We start from the raw sequence: 19739 nt of genomic DNA on the forward strand, positions 1-19739 counted from the left end.
TCCGGTTTCAGCCGCTGCTACAGGGACCCCCAAGATGGAAACGCAGGGGCTGCCCGCGCTGGAGGCGGCCCAGGCCCGGCCCGACACCCAACATGGCGGCGGTGCCGCGGCACCGAGCGCCCCGCCCGCCGGCCGCCTGCCCCAGCGGGAGCCGGAGCCGCCGCCGCCCGAGTGGGACCCGGCCGCCGCCTCGGGCCTGTACATGAGCTTCCCGGTGATGCTGCTGGAGGAGAAGCAGGAGCCGGGCCCCAGCGCCGCCGCCGCCGCCGCCCCCGGCCCCCCCCCGGCGCCCGGCCCCGACAGCGACGGGCTCCTGCTCGTCTTCAACCTGGTGCGGGGCGCGGCGGAGCCGGGGGCCGGGCCGGGCGGCGGGGAGAGCGGCCGCACCGAGCCTCCCCGGGGGGAGCAGGAGGAGGCTCCCGGGCCGGCCCCGCCGCCGCCGCCGCTGCTGCCCCCGCCGCCGGGCCCCGGCGCGTCTGCTGCGCCGCTCCGGCGGGGAGCGGAGGCGGCGGAGGGCGCGGGCCAGGCCGGCGCGGGCCCCGGCGCCTTCTCCGGCACCATCACCATCAACAACCAGAGCCTGCTGGTGCGGATCGAGAACGGGGTCCTGACCCTGGGGCCGGGCGCCGCCGAGCCGGGGCCGCCTGCTCCCGCCGGGGCCGCGCCGGAGCCGGCCGCCCCTCACGTCCCATCGCCGCGGCCCAGCCGGGCCGAGCCCCCCGGCTCTGAGGGGGAGGTCGCGGCCCCGGCCTCGGGGGGCTCCCGGGCGCTGCTGGTCTATCACTGCCCCGAGCCCCGCTGCACCGAGACCTTCTCCCGCAAGCAGCAGGTGCGGCTGCACCGGCAGGCGGCTCATGGGGGGCCCGGGGCGGGCGGCGGCGGGCGGGCGGCGCGGCCCTTCGGCTGCCCGGTGCCCGGCTGCGCCTGGTCCTTCGCCACCGCCTACAAGCTGCGGCGCCACCTGCACTCTCACGACAAGCTGCGGCCCTTCGCCTGCGCCGCGCCCGGCTGCACCAAGCGCTTCACCACGGTCTACAACCTGCGGGCGCACGGGCGGGCGCACGAGCAGGAGGCGGCGCACAAGTGCGAGGCCTGCGGGCAGCGCTTCCCCAGCGCTGCCCGCCTCGGCGCGCACCAGCGGCGGAGCCACCTGGAGCCCGACCGGCCCTACCGCTGCGAGTTCCCCGGTAATCGCCTTCTCCGGCTGGCCTCTGGGTCTCGCCCTTCCTCTCGGGTCTTACTGGGGATGGGGGTGCGCTTCGTGCCTAGGCACTGGCACAGTCCCATGCCCCGAGAGACCTACACCCCGCCGGCCACTCTCCCGGGTGAAACTGGTCTGTGGACGCCCCAGCCCCACCTATGGTCCAGGGACTTGTGAGGTCTATGCCGGGGGCCTGCCTGAGAGAAATGGGCCGGGAACTGAATTACAGCATTGGTGGGACCACTGGGGGTCACCTGCCTCTTTGGAACAGGGAGGAGAGCTGGTTTATGTGGGGAGACTTCATAGAGCAGCTGCCTTGCTGGTGGCAGGGGTATCACAGTTCTGACCCAAGAGGCAGACATCCCCTTTAGACACACCTAGAATTGTTCATGAATCAGTCCTGTCGGGCAGCTCCCTAATTAAACATCAAGCAATGCTGATCATGTTCAGACCCATTAAGGGGTGTATCTTATGCAATATTCTACATAACTTCAAATAGTATATGAATGTGTCTCATCCATTGGTGATTGAAGGAGGTTCTGTTTCTAGCCCTGTCATGAACAAATCAATATCTTCACAGCCTGCCAAGCAATCTTTTCAAATAGTCTAAATCATGGATATTTTTGATTAAATGTAGGTGAGGTACTTACTTGAGCACTACCATACTTCAGTGTTTCTTTGGGATCAGCTGGTATATTTATATGCAAGGATGGCTAACCTGGAGTCCCTTCTTTAGACTGTCTTGTAGGTTTGATACCATGCTTATCCTGCCTGATGGTCATCTCTAGCTTGCTTAATAACAGGTTTCAGAGTAACAGCCCTGTTAGTCTGTATTCGCATCCGATGAAGTGAGCTGTAGCTCACGAAAGCTTATGCTCAAATAAATTGGTTAGTCTCTAAGGTGCTACAAGTACTCCTTTTCTTCTAGCTTGCTTGTGCTGCCACCTTTCTATTTCCATCTGATGTTTGGGATGGACAGTTGGAATCTTTTGATCTCCATCTTCTGTCCCTTGTCGGAGAGAGATATCTCAAAGTTTTCTGATTGAATAACAGCAGAAAGGAAAAGGATATCACTCAACATATCCACATTAGACTTACATAGTGCTTTGATCAATGTACAACAATAGTAGAACAATTTTTTAATCTGTGAGCACTTTCCTCACTGTTGTCTTCTAATCTGTTGATGTGCATCAGTCCACCAGCTTTTCTAAATGACTACATCTTCTTTTTTGAGCAGTGTATCTTAAATTATACTGGTTCTGCTTTTCTCTGTGCCCAAAACATACCATGTCTAGGTGGATATTCAATTCCAGCCCATAGTTGCAAACCCTGAAGTATGGTTTAGAGCAGGGGTTCTCAAACTGGGGGTTGTGAATGACCCCTCGGGGTCGCAATCCATCAGCATCCACACTTAAGCCCCACTTAGCCTCCAGCATTTACAATAGTGTTAAATGTAAAAAAAGTGTTCTTAATTTATAAGGGGGGGGGTCACGCTCAGAGGCTTGCTGTGTGAAAGCGAGTCACCAATCGAAAAGTTTGAGAACCACTGGTATAGAGTTTTTTCCTATTTTGTGTGTCACACTGAGCTAAGATGATGTTCCCCTCTTTCCATAGGTTGTGAGAGAACCTTTATCACAGTGAGTGCATTATTTTCTCATAATCGAGCCCACTTCAGAGAGCAAGAACAGTTCTCCTGCTCTTTCCCTGGTTGTAGCAAGCAATATGACAAAGCCTGCCGACTGAAAATCCATATGAGAAGTCATACAGGTATTCATCAGGATAGTTCATAAATTGGGTCAGCTGAATGCATAAAGAAATAGTGGGTCAAATGCCGACTCAAGCTTTAGCCATTTATAAAAGCAGTCTTTACAAACCAAACGCCAATAAGAATTTTTTAAAAATGTCAATAGAAACACCCCTGAAATGTTTGTGACCAAGAGTTGGAAGAGCGAGAACCTGAAAATGACTCTAAACAACTGTCCGTGACTTATAAGTGACAGTCAGCTTCATCTTGTCAAGTTAAAAAAGAAACTTAAGTTAAAAGTAGTTCTATACCTTTCCCTCTGTCTTCTGTCATTTTTTGTGGCTTTACAATCACACTTCCTTGTCTCGTAACAGTCTTTTTCTCTGTTGTTACTGTGTGAAAGATTATGGAAACAGGAGGAAATTGACTATAGACCAAGTGCTATCACTTGCATAGAGCAAACTGCAAGAGTAGAGAAATATTTTACTAATTTTAAGTGTTTACTACAATAGTTGGTAAAAACCTCTTCAAGGAGAAGTGGATTTTATTGACTTTTTAAGTGTACTGCGTTTTAGTTTGGACAACAAAACATAACTGAGAGAAATGGGTGAAAAACAAACCCACACAAACTGCTACATAAACAGTGAGAAGCAAATTGGGTTTTAAAAAATCTGGTTGTCCAAATTAATATAGGGCTATCTCCTGCAGTTGGATCTATGTAGGTGGATCCATGCACCCACATAGAGTGCCTTCGGGTTCCATGGAAGCTTAGGGGTCTGCCCATGCAGATCCAATTGCAGGACATGGCCAGTAGAAAAGGAAACTTGTTTGATAACTGTAAAATGATATTTTAATTTCTTTAGCTTTTTAAAGTAACTGAGGGTATGTCAACACGGGGGAAAGACATTGCAGTGAGTCTCAGAGCCTAAGTCAACTGACTTGGGCTTGTGCTACAGAGCTAAAAATAGCCATGTGGACATTCCTGCTTGGCAGTGAAACCTGAGGAGGGTTTCCGAGCCCAGGCTCCAGCCAGAGCGGGAACGTCTGCACTGCTATTTTTAGCCCCTACAGTATGAGCCTGAGTCCAGGGACCCAGGCTTGGAGACTCGTTGTAGGGGGGAGGGGAGGATTGGGTTGCAGTGTAGATGTCCCTTAAAATTCTCTGAGACTTCACAATATCAGCATGTATTTTTGTTACTATATGATTAAATGTGACTTTTTTTTTTAGGTGAAAGGCCCTTTATCTGTGATTCTGAAGGTTGTGGCTGGTCTTTCACCAGCATGTCCAAGCTACTAAGACATAAAAGGTAAAAAAACAAAAAGTAGTTATGCTTAAAAACAAAACCCAACACATATGTTTAGCCAATGCGAAGATCTGACAAGTAAGCTGTTTTAATGCAGATAATTGTTTTAAGAGTGAATTTTAAAATCAGAGTGGTTGTAATTGATGCTAGAAATGAGAACGTAGTGAACTTAAGTTTGGGAATAGTAATCTCCCTTTTTTGTAGGAAACATGAAGATGACAGGAGGTTTACATGTCCAATAGAAGGCTGTGGGAAATCCTTCACAAGAGCAGAACACTTGAAAGGCCACAGTATAACTCACCTAGGCACAAAACCATTTGAATGTCCAGTGGAAGGTACGGTTTGTTTGTGGTCCTGTGTGCTGTTACTAGAGCACATGAGGCTTTGGTAGGTGCAAGGTCCTGCCCAGTTAAGGCTCAATGAAGGAGTGGAGCCTTGGGTATTTCAAGTCATGTTTTACTTTTTTTTAAGCCTCTTTGTAGCTTATTTTTTAAAGAACATCTAATTGAATAAATCACATTGTCCCAGACGTGAAGGAGGCAGGGGAAATGGCTAGCAGGTCATTGTCACTTGATTTTTCTTATCAGTTAGTGACTAAAGGAAATCAACTTTAGATTTAAGACTGTGATACTGTCCAGACACTATATTTATCTTTTCAGCTGACTAATTGTACCCTAGGGATAAACTGCTTGTGAAAAATTATTTTGATGTGTGGCTGCAGGAGGGAAGAATCACAAGCAATGTAAAAATGAAGATGTTTGCTCAGCATCTGATTGCTGTTCAGATTAATCTAATAGGCTGGTTGGTCATATTTAACATGGATAGAAAGTCATGCAGAAGAGTTATAATGGCCTTTTTCTATAACTCTGTAGTACATTTACCCTCCAGTACTAGTGGTCACCTTGGGTTGCCTCTTCCAGCAAAAAGGTCTCTGTAGAACTACAAATATCCGTTAAGGGATAATTAAGTGGCTAAAGGTATATGGGGAGCTTACAGATAAGACCCGTGGTTTTAAAATGAATACAAGCAAAAGATTTGTGGATCCATCTGCTGCAGGAAATCATTGAGGCACAATCTCTAGTGGGATTTTTTAAAAGGGTTTAGATTATAAGTGTGGTATAAATAGACCCAATACCATGTACCCAACTTCCTGGCTGAACAAGGAACGTTGATACTTACACTTCATGGCATAAAACAAAGTGGTTTTTGCCCTGTGGTTGTCAGGAAGCATTTCCTCCTCATGGTTTCACCAGTGGCCATTATCAAATGCTTCTATTTAAGGTGCCTTTGTGGCACTTTTCACTAAATCATTTGGGTTTTTTGCTGCTCTTGGAAGCAGGATGCCGCACTAGATGCATCAGCGGTCTGCTCTGGTATGGCATTTCTTCTGCTCCTTTGAAACTCTGCTTCTTTGCTTTGTGCTGCTTTCTTCAACTTCCTGTATTTATGTATGGCACCCGTGCTCAAGTACTGCAAGTTAACTAACTAGAACATTTTATTTATGTGACTTTGAGCTGTTTACTAGAGAATTCTAAATACTAATTTTAAGTTAAAACTAAGAAAGATTCTGTAATATGCTGTGTGTCATGTTGCAGGTTGTTGTGCAAAATTCTCTGCACGCAGCAGTTTGTATATTCACTCCAAGAAACATCTTCAAGATGTGGATTCATCGAAGACCCGTTGCCCAGTGTCCAGTTGTAATAAATTGTTCACTTCCAAGCATAGTATGAAGACTCATATGGTCAAACAGCACAACTTCAGTCCAGGTATAATATTTTAGCCTCAAAATATGGCTGGGGCAAAGGGAAGCCTAAACACTATGTATATCAGGCAAAAACTGTGGGTAAAATCCTGGCCTCATTGAAGTCGACAGCAAGACTCTGACTTCAGTGGGGCCAGGATTTTTTCTCTCTATGTACATAATATAAAATCTATAGTGGGAACTGTGACTAGGGTTTGGCTTGTGGTTTTCAGAAGTCAGTAACATCTTGAATTAATTAGATCTTGCTCTTGAAGCTTTTTCAAAATATTCTTTCTAGAACCTGATAATGAGGACTTGAAACCAAAATACTCTTAAGTCCTAATTTGTAGCATGGACCATTTTGAGGGTATTTTGGAGAGTATAAGTGTATGTAGAAATTCCTGTGCTAAAAGGAAGCTATGTTGTCCAGCAGTATGAACAAATAATGTTACTGTATAATTGTTTGCTGGACATGAGATTCTTCATCACAGTGGAACATTAGTAAACATTGTTAAAGTAATTTTGTCTTTCAGTGATGTGGCAAACTTAAAAATTCATCCTACTTCTATCTAGACAACTAACTGACGCGCACTAAGACAGAGCTCAAAGTCCCACCTTGGTAGCATAGTGAATAGGAAAGAGAGTGAAAATTTTTTCAATGTTCTAAATATATATACACAGATGAGACACTTCTGTACAATATTTTTGATAAGGCTGGAAGGAGGATACATTACGAAGGAAACTAATACTTGATTGAAACAATTTTTCTTCTGATTGGGAAATCTTAACATTTACTATAAAGGTGAATTTGTTTTTCTTTGTAATTCTGGTTTAGAAAAGTGGGTTTTATTTAGGAAATATTTTTAGCCTATAATTTTCAGGATACTCCGTCTTCAGACGTTTGCATGCAGTGTGTTTTCTTCCCTATTAAATTCTCATGTGTCTGGTACAAGTGTGTTGCTTCTAAACACCACAGTTTCTGAGGTCAGTAATGTTGCTTCATTTATTTGTAGTGCATGTAAACTTAAAGAGTTCATCTTACCTGTTCTGGAAGAAGTATCGGTATGTTCTATTAGTAATTAGGGCTTCTGTGTATTCCCACTTTTGAGTGTTGCACCCCTTCAGCCACAGGTAGTGGCACACAACCTCCTTTTGTTTATCATTCGTCTGTTGCATTTTCAACAAGTTTAATACATGTATTGTATTTCAGATCTCTTAACCCAGCTTGAAGCAACCAGTTCCCTCACACCTAGTAGTGAACTCACCAGTCCAGGACAAAGTGACCTCAGCAACATAGACCTTGTGTCCCTTTTCTCCAATGTGTCTGGTAACAATTCTGGGATTGCAACAGATATGGCTTTAGTAAACTCTGGAATTGTCACCATAGACGTTGCTTCAGTAGGTTCTACTCTTGGTGGAAACCTTTCTGTCAGTAGCAATTCCCTAGGTCAAACAGTTGACCCTTTGATATTGGTGACAAGTAGTGATATTCCACATAGCCTGGACAGTTCTCTCTTGATGGGCACCACTGCTACAGTTTTACAGCAAAGTACTTCAAATCTGGATGATGTACAGACTGTAAATGCAGAAGCCTTAGGTTCGCTAGCATCTTTATCAGTGAAGAATTCCAGTCAAGACCTGCATGGTTTGACATCCAGCAATAATCTAACGATAGACACTACCACTTTGACCCCTTCCAGCAGCCTTGGTGGAAGCAGTGGACCTGAGTTACTGACACCAACTAAAGCTGAACGAAACTTGCTTCCTAGCTCGGATGTTGTTGGTCAACAGGAAGGCAGTAAAGTGGTGACACAGTTTGTGTTCTCCAACCCTCCAGGAAGCTACAGTGCTCAGAAAGAAATGGATCTTAGCACAGTGACTTGCAGCTCATTTTTGGTATGCAGTAACTATATTCAGTTGTCCCCAGATGACTGAAGCATCTTAACTTTGAGGATACTCCAGTGCTGCTTGCAACTTACGAGCAGACCTTTCATACTGATTTACCCAATTACATGGGTTTTTTCATGAAGGATGTAGAACTCTGTATTGACTAAACATGTTGTTAGACATGGATTCAACATGGTGAAAATTTCTTTTAAAAGGCCTGAATTGTGAGGGTGGGGGAGGGAGGACTGTGCTCAAAGTTTAAAAAAAATTTAAAAAAATTCAAAATTAACCCCCCAAGGGTGAAGTGGGACTAACAAGAAAGCATAAGGAGGGGACTATACGGTATGTCCTGTGTGTATTAGTTTCAGGGAAGGGTTTGGGCATGGAAAGTAACTGAAATTGTTAGAATTATGAGAACGAAGACTGAGACTATCTTTAATACTGCTTCCAGAAAACCATTCCCTTCCCCTTTCCAGTACTGTGTAAAGATAAATGTTTGTTTTCAGTATAAAATGTTTCCTTTTATCACAGCATGACCTTCCTGAAAATGCAGATAAACATGGAAGTGTATTTAACCTTAGATGACAGATACATGCAGGGACCCATCAGAATTTTGATTGCTACTGTTTGAGAAACTTACCAATTTTAAATCCTAACCAAAGATGAATATACAGGATAACATAAAAGATTATGAGCAACCAGCAATTTGTTAGTCAGCTTCGTTAGCTTAATTGGTTGTTTCAAACATGTATAAAACATATCTCTTGTTTGATTAGGAGAGTGGTGGATCTGCAAGGACAGACTACAGAGCCATTCAGCTAGCCAAGAAAAGAAAACAGAAAGGGAATGGGAGCAGCACAGGTGAGGAGGCATTTTCCTTGCGGAATCTAGTAACATGCAATGAAATGGGAGCACATCTCTTTCAAATAGATAAACTTACTTTAATCAGCCACAAAGTCAGAGTGAGGTGTGCTTTTTTTTGAGGATAGTTAAGATCTTCTTGCATGGAGTTTCAAATTCACTGAGTTTAAAAAACCCACACTTTAGTTTTCCCTTTCTGTTAAAGGGACCCTGGTAGGTTAAAGTTATATTTAAACTCCCCCTTCCCTCACTCTCAATATCATTTACTTAAATCTACTCGTAGGATTATCCTTCAATGTATTAAAACCAAAACAATTTAAAAAATCTAATTTGCTATTTGTGCTTTTTGTCCACTCTTGGCGTTTCATTTTACTCAGCAGGGACAATGAATGAAAACAGACTCGTCAGTTTCACTTCTAGGCCTGGCTCTAGCACAGTGCTGCAGTGTTAATTTGCAAGCGCTGGAGGGGAATTTATTTGACTCTTTTTAATTGAAACCTTTCTGTTAACATTGAGTCTGAGGTAGCAGATTTTTATAAAACACAAACACTGGGCCATAGTTTACATAACTAGCCCATTTGTTTTTCTCCCCTTAAACTACAGTGGAACTCATAGCTGTCTGTTGATGTGCACTAAACTTTGCTTTGTTAGGTCAAATGTGTTCCATGGCTTGCTAAACTTGCCTAGAAAAAATAACGAAACAACAAGAGACAGCTATTTGAGTTGCAGCTGCCCCCAAGGGGAGAGGAACATTGCACTACACAATTTTTTTCCTTACGTTTCTTGTTGCCTCCTATCTCCGAAAATCAAGGTGACAGTTGTTTTTAGTTATGTCTTGAGGTAAGCAAAGGGTTACACTTCCAAATTAAACATTATTGTATCTCTTGCTTTATAGCACTATGCATGTATGCACTTCTTTTTAAAAATTCTTTCTTGTCTAGGAAATAGAGGACTATCCTTCTTTTTGTCTGTTTATGAAGTGATCTGTAATTATGGCAGCTTGTCCAAAATGCATGCTTGGTGATATCCTAGATTGAAAGGACACTTGATTGAATTTGCCCCTGTTCTATAAAACAGAGCTAGAAAATTCCCAGTTCCCTTCTTAAACAAGATTCTTTGTATCATGTCTAATGTGTCACATACCAGTAACTTAGTGACAGCCATTTACTTTCGGAGCCAATTAATCCGCTCTTCTTTTTGCTGGTATAGAGTAATAAAAACTTCTATACAGTATTTCAAACGAGTCTTGCATTTTAAAATGCATGAACAAAATTTAAATGGACACTCAAAAGTTGAAAGTCCTAGTTTAAAAATATTTACCTGTAACAATTGAAGTAAAAAACAAAAAAACACTTGATAATTGAAAAGATCTAATATGTATTATCCTCAAATTATGCTTTTTAATTTTCTTTTGGCATCTTATTCAGCATGAACAATGAAGATATTAGTGTTGCTTTTAATCATCGTATTTTCTTGTTCTCCTGGTAATATTTGATGTCTATATTGAGAAATATGGAGGGAAATATTTAAATCCAAACTAACACTTCACTGAAATTTAAACAGAAAAAAATGAAAATATAGACTACATAAAAGTTTATAATCTCTACCTTTGGGCCTATCTACTTTAATGGCCTTAGTTGGTTAATAGTAAAAGGAGACAAAGTAACTAGAGGCAAGGGAGAAAAGATGTTTTCAGATTAAATTTGACAAGTTCAAAGGAGAAACTTACCAAAGCATCAGACATTCCAACATAATTAATAAAATAACTTTATTTCAGCAGCATCAAATTCTGGCCAGAGGAAAAGCAAAGGTGGTAAAGTGAGTCCTACCAGCTTCTCATCTACCAGTCATGGCAATCGATTGTGTGGCAACATTATTTTGCCAAATGGAGGCCTAACAATAAGGGATCCAGCCACTGGCGCACAGTATGTGCAAATTCAGCTACTTCAAGTAAGAATACATGAATAAACATACGATCTACCCAGTTCTCTAATGATTTGCCAGTTCATGTAGAAGAATCTGACTGTCCTTTCAAATCTGATATAGTCTTCTCCTATATTAATATTGTGATTGTTGCATGATACCAAGGTACTTGGTGAGTAATGTATTGCTGACTTGTTTTTAAGGCTGTTTCCCAAAAGGAGCATTTTTCTCTCCTCAGGGTGAGAGTCCCTTCACACACTTATCGCCAATAATAGAAATGTTTTTCCAAGCATCTTAAAAATAATTACAAAAGTAACTGGAGTGAAGAAGGCCGGTTCAAATGGTTTTCTTAGAGAGCCACTTCATGGGAGGACCTTATACCTCACCCTTAGCTGATAATGAAAAATGAATGCTATAGTATAAACTAAAACGCTTCTGTAAATATTCCCCTTATTCATGCACATGTCGGGGGCTGGGGAGGAGATTTAGACACTGCTAAGGTGATGGGGAGACTGAGAGTTGTGAAGTGGCATGGCGGAAGCCTTGGGGGCAGCACTGAAAAGCCACAGGAGTAGCTGCACTGGAGAGGGGCCTTGAGGAAACACTGTTCAGGAGTGAGAACAGCCCCAGGAGTGCGAGCTAGAAAGGAAAGATCCTGCCCTGCCCTATATGCCGTAATAACACACACACAAATTACATTATTCTTCGAGTGCTTGCTCATATTGACGGCAGTGAACGTATGACCCTGCCGATCCAGCGCCTCCTCAGTTCCTTTTTACTGCCATGGACGGTCATTGGAACTGCAGTGGCTTGCTATTCCAAGTGCTCCTCATTTCTTCTAGTAGTTTAGTTTGGTAGCATTAATAGTTGTTAGTTTATAGTAGTTAGTGTAGGAGTGGGGGTTCTCCCCAGCCCAACTTTCCTGTTCCGCTTGGGGCATGCCTCAATCCCAGGGTTTTAAACCCTGCAGATCCTGCCATAAGCCCCCACAGCTCTTGTCTTAAGTGTCTGTGGGAGGTGCACCAAATTGACGGGGTGCAAGAACTTTCAGGGGTTTTGTCCCAGGACGAAAAAGGAGCGAGACTTTCGCCTGAAACAGCTGCTGATGGGGGCGGCCCTTTGTCCCCAGCCAGCTTTCTCACAACAGGATCCGGAGCCGAGCTCCTCCATGCAGTGCACTCTGGGCTCCGTATGGGAAGCGGTGCCAAGGAAGGATGCTAGGCATAGCGACCCAAGGCCGGCAGAAGGCGGTGCGGCACTGCTCCCATTCCCCAGTACCGCAGAAGTGGCACTGCAAGCAGAACGGGTTGATTTCTGGCGCTGAGGACAGCCACCTTGGAAAAGCGCCACTGGTGTGCGTCCTGGGGAGGAGCACCCGGCACCAACAGACCAGGAGATGACACCATTGACTTCAGCCCCGCAAGGGGGGCAATCGAGTCTGGTGCTAGTGGACTCTGGGCCAGGTGGTGGAGGACACTGAGTTGCCGGACACCTTCAAGGCCACAGGGGACTTAAGTGCCTTGATGGCACCACAGTCCCTGGCCGGTTGGGAGAAGCCTCTGGTACTGCAGCGCGTGGCACCGTCTCAAGGCAAGCCCACGATGTTGATGCAATCAGCTGCATCTCTGCGGCACCGCTCTGACTTGTGGCACCGGTCCCCAGCGTGGCACCCTTGTCCTGGCACCACTTGACCTCTCGCCGGCACTCCACCTCGTGGCACCACTCTCCAGATTCCTGGGACCAGTCACAGGTACAGCTCTGATCAGCACCACCCTGGCCTTCATGTTCCAGGTCTTTGTCTTCTGAGGTGGAGTCCAGGCATACCAGACACAAATTGGACTGTATGCATCGGGATGTGGGTGCAGGGCCATAGCAAGTGCAGTGACAAGTGCCTGTGCAGTGGCCATTCTGCACCCTGTGGGCATACCACTAGGCCCAGGGCACCCTCCCCTAGGGGTTCTGAGGTGACACTGGTGCAGACCACCCCACCACTCCCGGAGCTTGCTCCCACCACCATCATGGACCCTGGGGCGGTCAGTGTGGAAGGAGAGGCTGTGCAGGGTGTCCCCACAGCCCCAGAGTCCCATGGGGGCCTTGTACCCCCACTGGCGTCGTCATCGTTCTCATATGAAGTAGTTGCAGGGACCTCTGGCTAAGGACCGCCCCCTGTAGACATTCGGTCCCACTAGGACCTGCCACATAGGGTAGCGTGCAACATGGGCCTGCAGGCTAAGGAGGTGGTGGAGACGGAGGACCGGAGGGTGGATATCCTGGCCCGGGAAGGTCCATCGAGTGTGGCTCTGCCCCTTATCAAAACTATACAGGCCAACACAAAGACCCTGTGGCAGACCCTTGCCTCCATTCCTCCAACTGCAAAGGGAGTCGAGAGGAGGTATATTGTCCCTGCTAAGGAATATGAATATCTTGACATACACCCGCAGCCCTGCTCATTGGTGGTGGCCGCGGTAAACAAGCGTGAGAAACGGGCAGCAGGCTCCTACCCCTAAATCCAAGGACTAAGTGGCTGGACCTGTTCGGCCAAAAGGTCTACTCGACTGGGGGACTCCAACTCAGGATTGCCTGTAATCCGTATTACAGGATTGCCTGTAAGCAGATACAACTTGAATTCCTGGAAGTCCATGTTAAAGTTCAAAGAACTAGTGCTGCAGAGTCCAGGGAGGAGTTTGGGACAATTGTTGAAGAGGGCAAGGCAGTGGCACGGACTTCTTTACAGGCTTCACTGGTGCTGCATACTCAGCGATGCGTACCTTGTCCTCCGGGATTGCCATGAAGGCGAAGCACCCGAGGTGCAACATACCCTGCAGGACCTGTCATTTGATGGGGCAGGCCTGTTTGCAGAGCAAACTGACTCCAGGCTGCATAGCCTTAAAGATTCCAGGGCTACGCTGAAATCGCTGGGGGTGCATACCCCGGCCACCCAGAGAAAGCACTTTAAGCCGCAGCCTGTACAGCGTCCCTGTCTTCCATGTCCTAGGGAGGACTTGTCTAGGAAGCATGGCAGGAATGGCAGGCATAAGCCTTCCCAGCCCCCATCCAACCAGGGCCAGGCATGTGCTTCTTCAGGCTCTAAGCAGGCCTTTTGAAAGTGCGCCTGGGGGCAACATACCAGCTAACAGACCGGGTCCGCAGCCCTGTTTCCTGTCCCTTCTATCCCACTTCTACCATGCTTGGTCACAAATAACATCAGATTGCTGGGTCCTTCACACGGTAGAAGTGAGATATTCTGCCTGCCCCCATCCCTCTTCAGGGACCCTTCTCACAAGCATCTCCTCAGTCAGGAGGTCCAAACTCTCCTCACTGCAGGGGCAGTGGAGGAGGTTCTTCAGGAGCTATGGGGCAAGGGATTCTACTCCCATTATTTCCTAATCCCCAAAGCAAAGGGGGGTCTCAGACCCATCCTTGAGCTGCAATGCCTCAGTTGCGTCATGAAAAAGCTGAAGTTTTGCATGGTCTCCCTGAACACAATTAGCCCTTCTCTGAATCTGGGAGATTGGTATGCCGCCCTTGACCTCAAGGATGTGTACTTCCACATATTGATACAACCCGCCCACAGACGCTTCCTCAGGTTTGTGGTCTGTCACAAACATTACCAATTTACAGCCCTCCCATTTGACCTGTCCACAGCCCCCCAAGTGTTCACCAACTGCATGTGAGTCATGGCCACCTTCCTCCGTTGGAGGCAGCTAAAAGTGTATCCTTACCTTGACGACTGGCTGCTCTGGGGGACGCTCCAGGGACCAGGTGGATGCACAGGTCCGTTTCGTGAGATCCACCTTCGACAGGCTGGGTCTTCTCCTCTAAGAGAGCAAGTCGACCCTGGTCAACTCAAAGGATAGTTTATCATGGCAGTGCTGGTCTCGAACTGGGCCAGGGCGTTCCTGCCAGAGGCTTGCTTCTAAGCAATGACTGACATCGTACAAAGCCTCAGACAGTACCCCACCACCACAACAAGGGGCTGCCTGAGGTTACTTGGTCACGTGGCGTCTTGCACATGTGTGGTACAGCACGCCAGGATGTGACCCAGACCTCTGCAGGCTTGGCTCGCATCAGCCGAATGCCTGGGGCTCGACAGTCTGGATTCTGGTCACTGTCCTGGTGCAGGACCTCGCGTCCCTACGCTAGTGTCTCAACCCGCAGACAGTGTGTGAGGGAGTCCCCTTCCACAAACCTCAACCCTCTCCGTCCCTGGTAACGGACGTGTCAGCGCTGGGTTGGGGCACGCACCTGGGAAACCTTTAGACGCAGGGCCTATGGTCCCAAGACGAACTCTCCACATCAACCTCAAGGAGCTGAGAGCGGTCCAACGATATGAGCATGCCACACCTTTCAAGCTCATCTACAGGGACAGTGTGTGGGAGTCATGACAGACAACAAAACTGAGATGTTTTACATAAACAGAGTGGAGTCCATTCCTCTCCACTGTGTCAGGAAGCCCTCCCAACTATGGGAGTTCTGCATAGCCCACTCCATTCACCTGGAAGCGTCTTACCTCCCAGGTTCCCAGAATGAGCTGGAGGAGTACCTCAGCATATCCTTCTACAACCATGAGTGGTCTGTCCGGCCAGACGTGATGCACAGTATTTTCGGGAGCTCCTCACCTCTGGAAATCGACCTCTTTGCCACATGAAGCAACAGAAAGTGCCTGCAATTCTGCTCTTTCCAGAACCACAGCCCAGGCTCTCTGACACATTTCTCCTCCCCTGGACGGAACATTTTGCTCTGAGTTTCCTCCGTTTTCCCACTCATGCACAAGGTCCTGCTCAAAGTCCGCAGAGACAAGGCAGCGGTCATGCTGGTGGCACCAGTGTGGCCTTGTCAACGCTCGTACAGCTGGAGCTGTCGGTGGATGCCCTGATTGCATTGCCCCGGTCCTGGACGTGGTTACTCAGGACCACGGTCACCTTTACCACCCTGAGCTCCAGTCCCTTCACCTCATGGCTTAGAAGCTTCATGCTAAACCCCATGGAACTCGTGCGCTAAGCAGGTTAGGGAGGTCTTGCTTGGTAGCAGGAAACCTTCCACCGGGGCCATCTACCTGGCCAAGTAGAAAAGGTTTGCAGTCTCATGTATTCAGAGCCGCACACCCCCACTGCAGGTGCCCAAACCGCTTATTCTGGAATACCTACTGCACTTGAAACAGCAGGGTCTGGCAGCATCATCCATCAAGGTGCACCTGGCAGCTATCTCTGAATTCCATCTGGGAGCAGCTGGGCGCTCTATCTTTGCCAACCCCTTGGTTGGCTGTTTCCTCAATGTCCTGGAGTGACTGTACCTGCAGGTTAGACAGCAGATCCTGGCGTGGGACCTCAGCCTGGTCCTTTCCAAGCTAATGGGTCCCCCGCTTGAACTGCTGGCGACTTGTTCGCTCCTATACCTGTCATGGAAGGTGGCCTTCCTAGTCACCATTATTCAGCGAGGAGGGCCTTCAGCTCTGAAACCCTCACCTCCAACCCTCTCTACACAGTTTTCTTCAGGACATGGTGCAGCTTAGGCCTCACCTGGTCTTTTTTCCAAAGGTTGTGTCCCAATTCTACTCCAACCAGGACACTTTTCTACCTGTCTTTTACTCTAAGCCTCATGCGAGTAGCCAGGAACGGAAACTTCACACCCTGGACGTTCAACGGGCGCTAGCCTTTTACATCGAGTGCACAAAGCCGTTTCATAAATCGCACCAGCTGTTCGTGGCAGTGGCAGATCGGATGAAAGGGCTCCCGGTCTCATCTCAGAGGATTTCGTTGTGTATCCCATCCTGCATCCGGATGTGCTACGAGCTAGCTAAAGTCCCTGCTCTGGTGCTAACGGCGCATTCCACAAGGGCGCAGGCCTGGGTCCCTATACATGAAATCTGCAGGGCAGCAATATGGTCCTTTGTTCACACCTTTGTTTCTCATTACACCATCACCCAGCATGCCAGAGATAATGCAGCATTCGGCAGAGCGGTGCTTCACTCAGCAATTCCATAACTCGGACCCCACCACCGAGGTAAAGTTTGGAAGTCACCTAATTTGGAATCGATATGAGCAAGCACCCGAAGAAAAAAAGGTTACTTACCTTTTCGTAACTTGTTCTTCGAGATGTGTTGCTCATATCCATTCCAAACCCACCCACCTTTTCCTCAGTTGGAGTAGCTGGCACAAAGGAACCGAGGAGGCGCCAGGTCGGCAGGGTCATATATTCACCACCATGGAAGCGCCACTCAAGGGGGCTCCGCAGCTGACCTGACAAGTGCTGCTAGGGGAAAAACTTTCCAGCAACTGTGCACGCACCTAATTGGAGTGGATATGAGCAACACATCTTGAAGAACAACAGTTACAAGAAGATAAGTAACCATTTTTTATAAGAATATTAAGGCTGCCTGTGAGAAATCTAATAATTCTGTCTTCAGAGCAGGGTTTGATTGATGTGCTGTAAGTGAGGCATTGGGCCATGCACTGAACCATGAGGAGAAAACAATATTGAATAGCTGCTTGCTAAGTGAGCACTGTCTTTTCTATTCACTGAATGAGGCTGGGGTTCTGTGGGGGAAAAATTCTATGTGCTCATGGCACTGGGGGGTGGGGGTGGAGGAGGAGGTGTTTCAAAATAAGTTGCACGGGGAACCTTAATCCTGGCAGTTTGTAATTTTTGAATGTCTGACTTTGCAGCCTTAATGTTCTTTTCATGTAACTTTTATGTGCAACTTCCCAGAGCTTTTTTTAAAAAAGCAATCTGAAAAACCAGATTCCATCATGTCATCCTAGTGACACTGGTCATCAGCAGCACTGTTGGTACCTTTAGATCCACGCCACAGACCTCTACCACTTAAAATAACAGACTGATAGCAGTAGTAGATTGTAATCCATCTTCATGGATCAGCACTGGGTGGGATGAGACACGTTGCCTGAGGGCTTCACAGATATTTGCTAGCAGCAGACTAACGGTGAGACTTGGAAGTCTTGGATTTCATTCAAGGCTCTGGAGGGGAGTGTTCTCTAGTGAGCACAGAGCCTTCTGCTAGGTTCTCCCAAGCTTGACCTCTTCTTGCCTCTTCCTCTCTAAACTGTCTCTGTCCCAGTCCCATTCTTCTCACCTTAGGTGACTTAGGTGGTTTTCTCCTCCATGCTGCTAATGCATCAGCAGGGAGGACATTGAAAGCAGAGAAGAGACATGAATTCAGCCTACAGAAGCTAGAACTACAGTTGCAGGGAAGACCCCGTTCAGCACTTTGCAGGGCTGGAGCGTGCTTACTGTGGATGGAGTCCTCGCAGAATGAAAATGTGAATCTCTACTGAGCATTTGTGAATTGAGAGCCTTAAAAGGTCAAATTTGGACAGATTTTCATAGGAACAGCAAAAGTCACATGCCACATGCACAAGGCCCTGCCTTACCTAACTTCAGGGACCCGCTCCTAAGCTCAGGGGGCACTGGAGCTCTTCAAAGCAAAGGTTGCCAACATTTTTTAACATGGGCAAAGCAAAGTATTTTTCCCTGGTCTCATTTTTGGAAACAGCCGAACCCTTCGGCCTTATTTTCTCCATCCGTCGTGCCGCCCCCCACCCCCAAATATTCAGTATGGAAAATTTCTGCCCAAATGGTTAAAGTTTGGCAGTTATAAGCAGTTGAAAAGACAGGGTCTTCTAACAGGAAATGTCAGGCAAGCTTCCACCCTACATGCTGCTATCTCACTGGGGAGCAGTAAGCTGTTGGCCAGACCTGGAGGTGTTTGGTTTCCAGAGGCCGTTCAGCTCACCTACCCTTAGTATGGGGTGAGCCACGTGCAGAGCTTTTCCTCTTTTTTCCCCCCATCATGTGGGTTGCCCCAGGACCACCACTTTAGTAGCACAATGGCCTTGAAGTGAACACGTAGCTTTTGTAGTAAAGTTCTTGAGAATCTGCAGCTCCCGCATGTGACTGAGTACTAGGGGGGATTGGTTCACCTTCCATGAAACCACTGGAAACATTTCTTAGGCCTCATCAGCCTTCAAAGCTGGGGTGCTTTAGGACACTACCCTTTGTAAGGTCTTAGCCAGTAAGGCACTTTTCACCTTTCCTGATTTTTTTTTGTAGTGGTGAGAGTGAAGCTTGCTATGTGATAGGAGATACTTGGAAATCTTATGTTTGCATTATGTTTTTCCCTTCACAGGATGATCCCACAGGAGAGGGAGACTTGCCCTTTCAGCTCAGCTCTCAATCTTCCTCATCACATTCTCAACTTACAGTGGACTTACCTGTTCATATCCTTCAGGTACAGCACCTTAGAACTCTGATTTCGGTTGTCAAGTTAGATACAATGAAAACAATTTTGCACCGATGCTTTCGCTGTCCTGCACTACAGAAGTACTCTACTTTCAGACCAAAGTCTAATTTCACAGTCTCTAGCTCTTGACCACAAGAGGTTTGCCATTTTTTTTCCCCAAGTGCCCCCATTTTTTGTTTTGCCCCAAAGGGTAACATCAAGAAAGACGTTCCGTGACTGTTATGATAGGTGGCCAAGAAGAGAGGGGAAAACTGGGAGCCAGACTTTCAAAAGCGCTCTGCACTTATGGTTGTGGGGCTGGATTTTCAAAAAAACCTCTGCTCAGATTTAGGCACCCTAAATATGATGTGACCAGATCTTCAAAAGTACTCTGTACCCAGCCGCTTCTGTTAGTAATAGCGGGGCTGTTGCTTGCCAACTGCTCCTGAAAACATGACCACTTAATGGGTGCCTGAGTGGAAGCTCTGCTGGATGCTGAGTGTCAAATCCCTAAACAAGTACAGATTGAGCCGAAGTGATAGTTCCCAAAAGGAAAGTGAAGACATTTGTAGATCCTACTCTTCCATAGTGACTGGGATTCAAATAACTCCAGCAGCAACAGGGAGTGATATTTTTAAACAGACACAATCTAGTGGCAACTACCAGAAACATAAAACCCCTTTAACAACTTGGGCTACTACCAGAGAAATACCTTTAGTGGCAGCTGGGACATGGAAAATATCCCTGCACTAGTAAAAGTGTGCAAGAAAACCACTGAAGGGAAGGGAACTGTCTTTTACCCTGCGCTCTGAAAATCACCTTTGGATAGCAGCGTGGGTCTA

The 19739-nt window shown here is 47.0% G+C and overlaps 1 protein-coding gene across 4 annotated transcripts in view; it reads left to right on the forward strand.

Moving 5' to 3' along the window:
* ZXDC (ZXD family zinc finger C) overlaps positions 1-19739 on the forward strand; it is a 22626-nt gene continuing 2887 nt past the window's right edge. The window contains exons 1-9 of one of the 4 annotated variants that reach the window (XM_073351325.1): positions 4-1187; positions 2816-2968; positions 4174-4252; positions 4454-4584; positions 5845-6015; positions 7201-7886; positions 8654-8738; positions 10516-10688; positions 18805-18906. In XM_073351325.1, coding sequence (XP_073207426.1) covers positions 35-1187; positions 2816-2968; positions 4174-4252; positions 4454-4584; positions 5845-6015; positions 7201-7886; positions 8654-8738; positions 10516-10688; positions 18805-18906 — 2733 coding nt within the window. In that variant the 5' untranslated portion in view covers positions 4-34. Of the gene's footprint in view, positions 1188-2815; positions 2969-4173; positions 4253-4453; positions 4585-5844; positions 6016-7200; positions 7887-8653; positions 8739-10515; positions 10689-18804; positions 18907-19739 lie in introns of all 4 variants that reach the window. The other 3 variants (XM_073351326.1, XM_073351328.1, XM_073351327.1) reach the window with 3 other exon arrangements.

Source organism: Lepidochelys kempii, chromosome 7 (assembly GCF_965140265.1).
Source record: "Lepidochelys kempii isolate rLepKem1 chromosome 7, rLepKem1.hap2, whole genome shotgun sequence".
Classification (NCBI taxonomy): Eukaryota; Metazoa; Chordata; order Testudines; family Cheloniidae; genus Lepidochelys; species Lepidochelys kempii.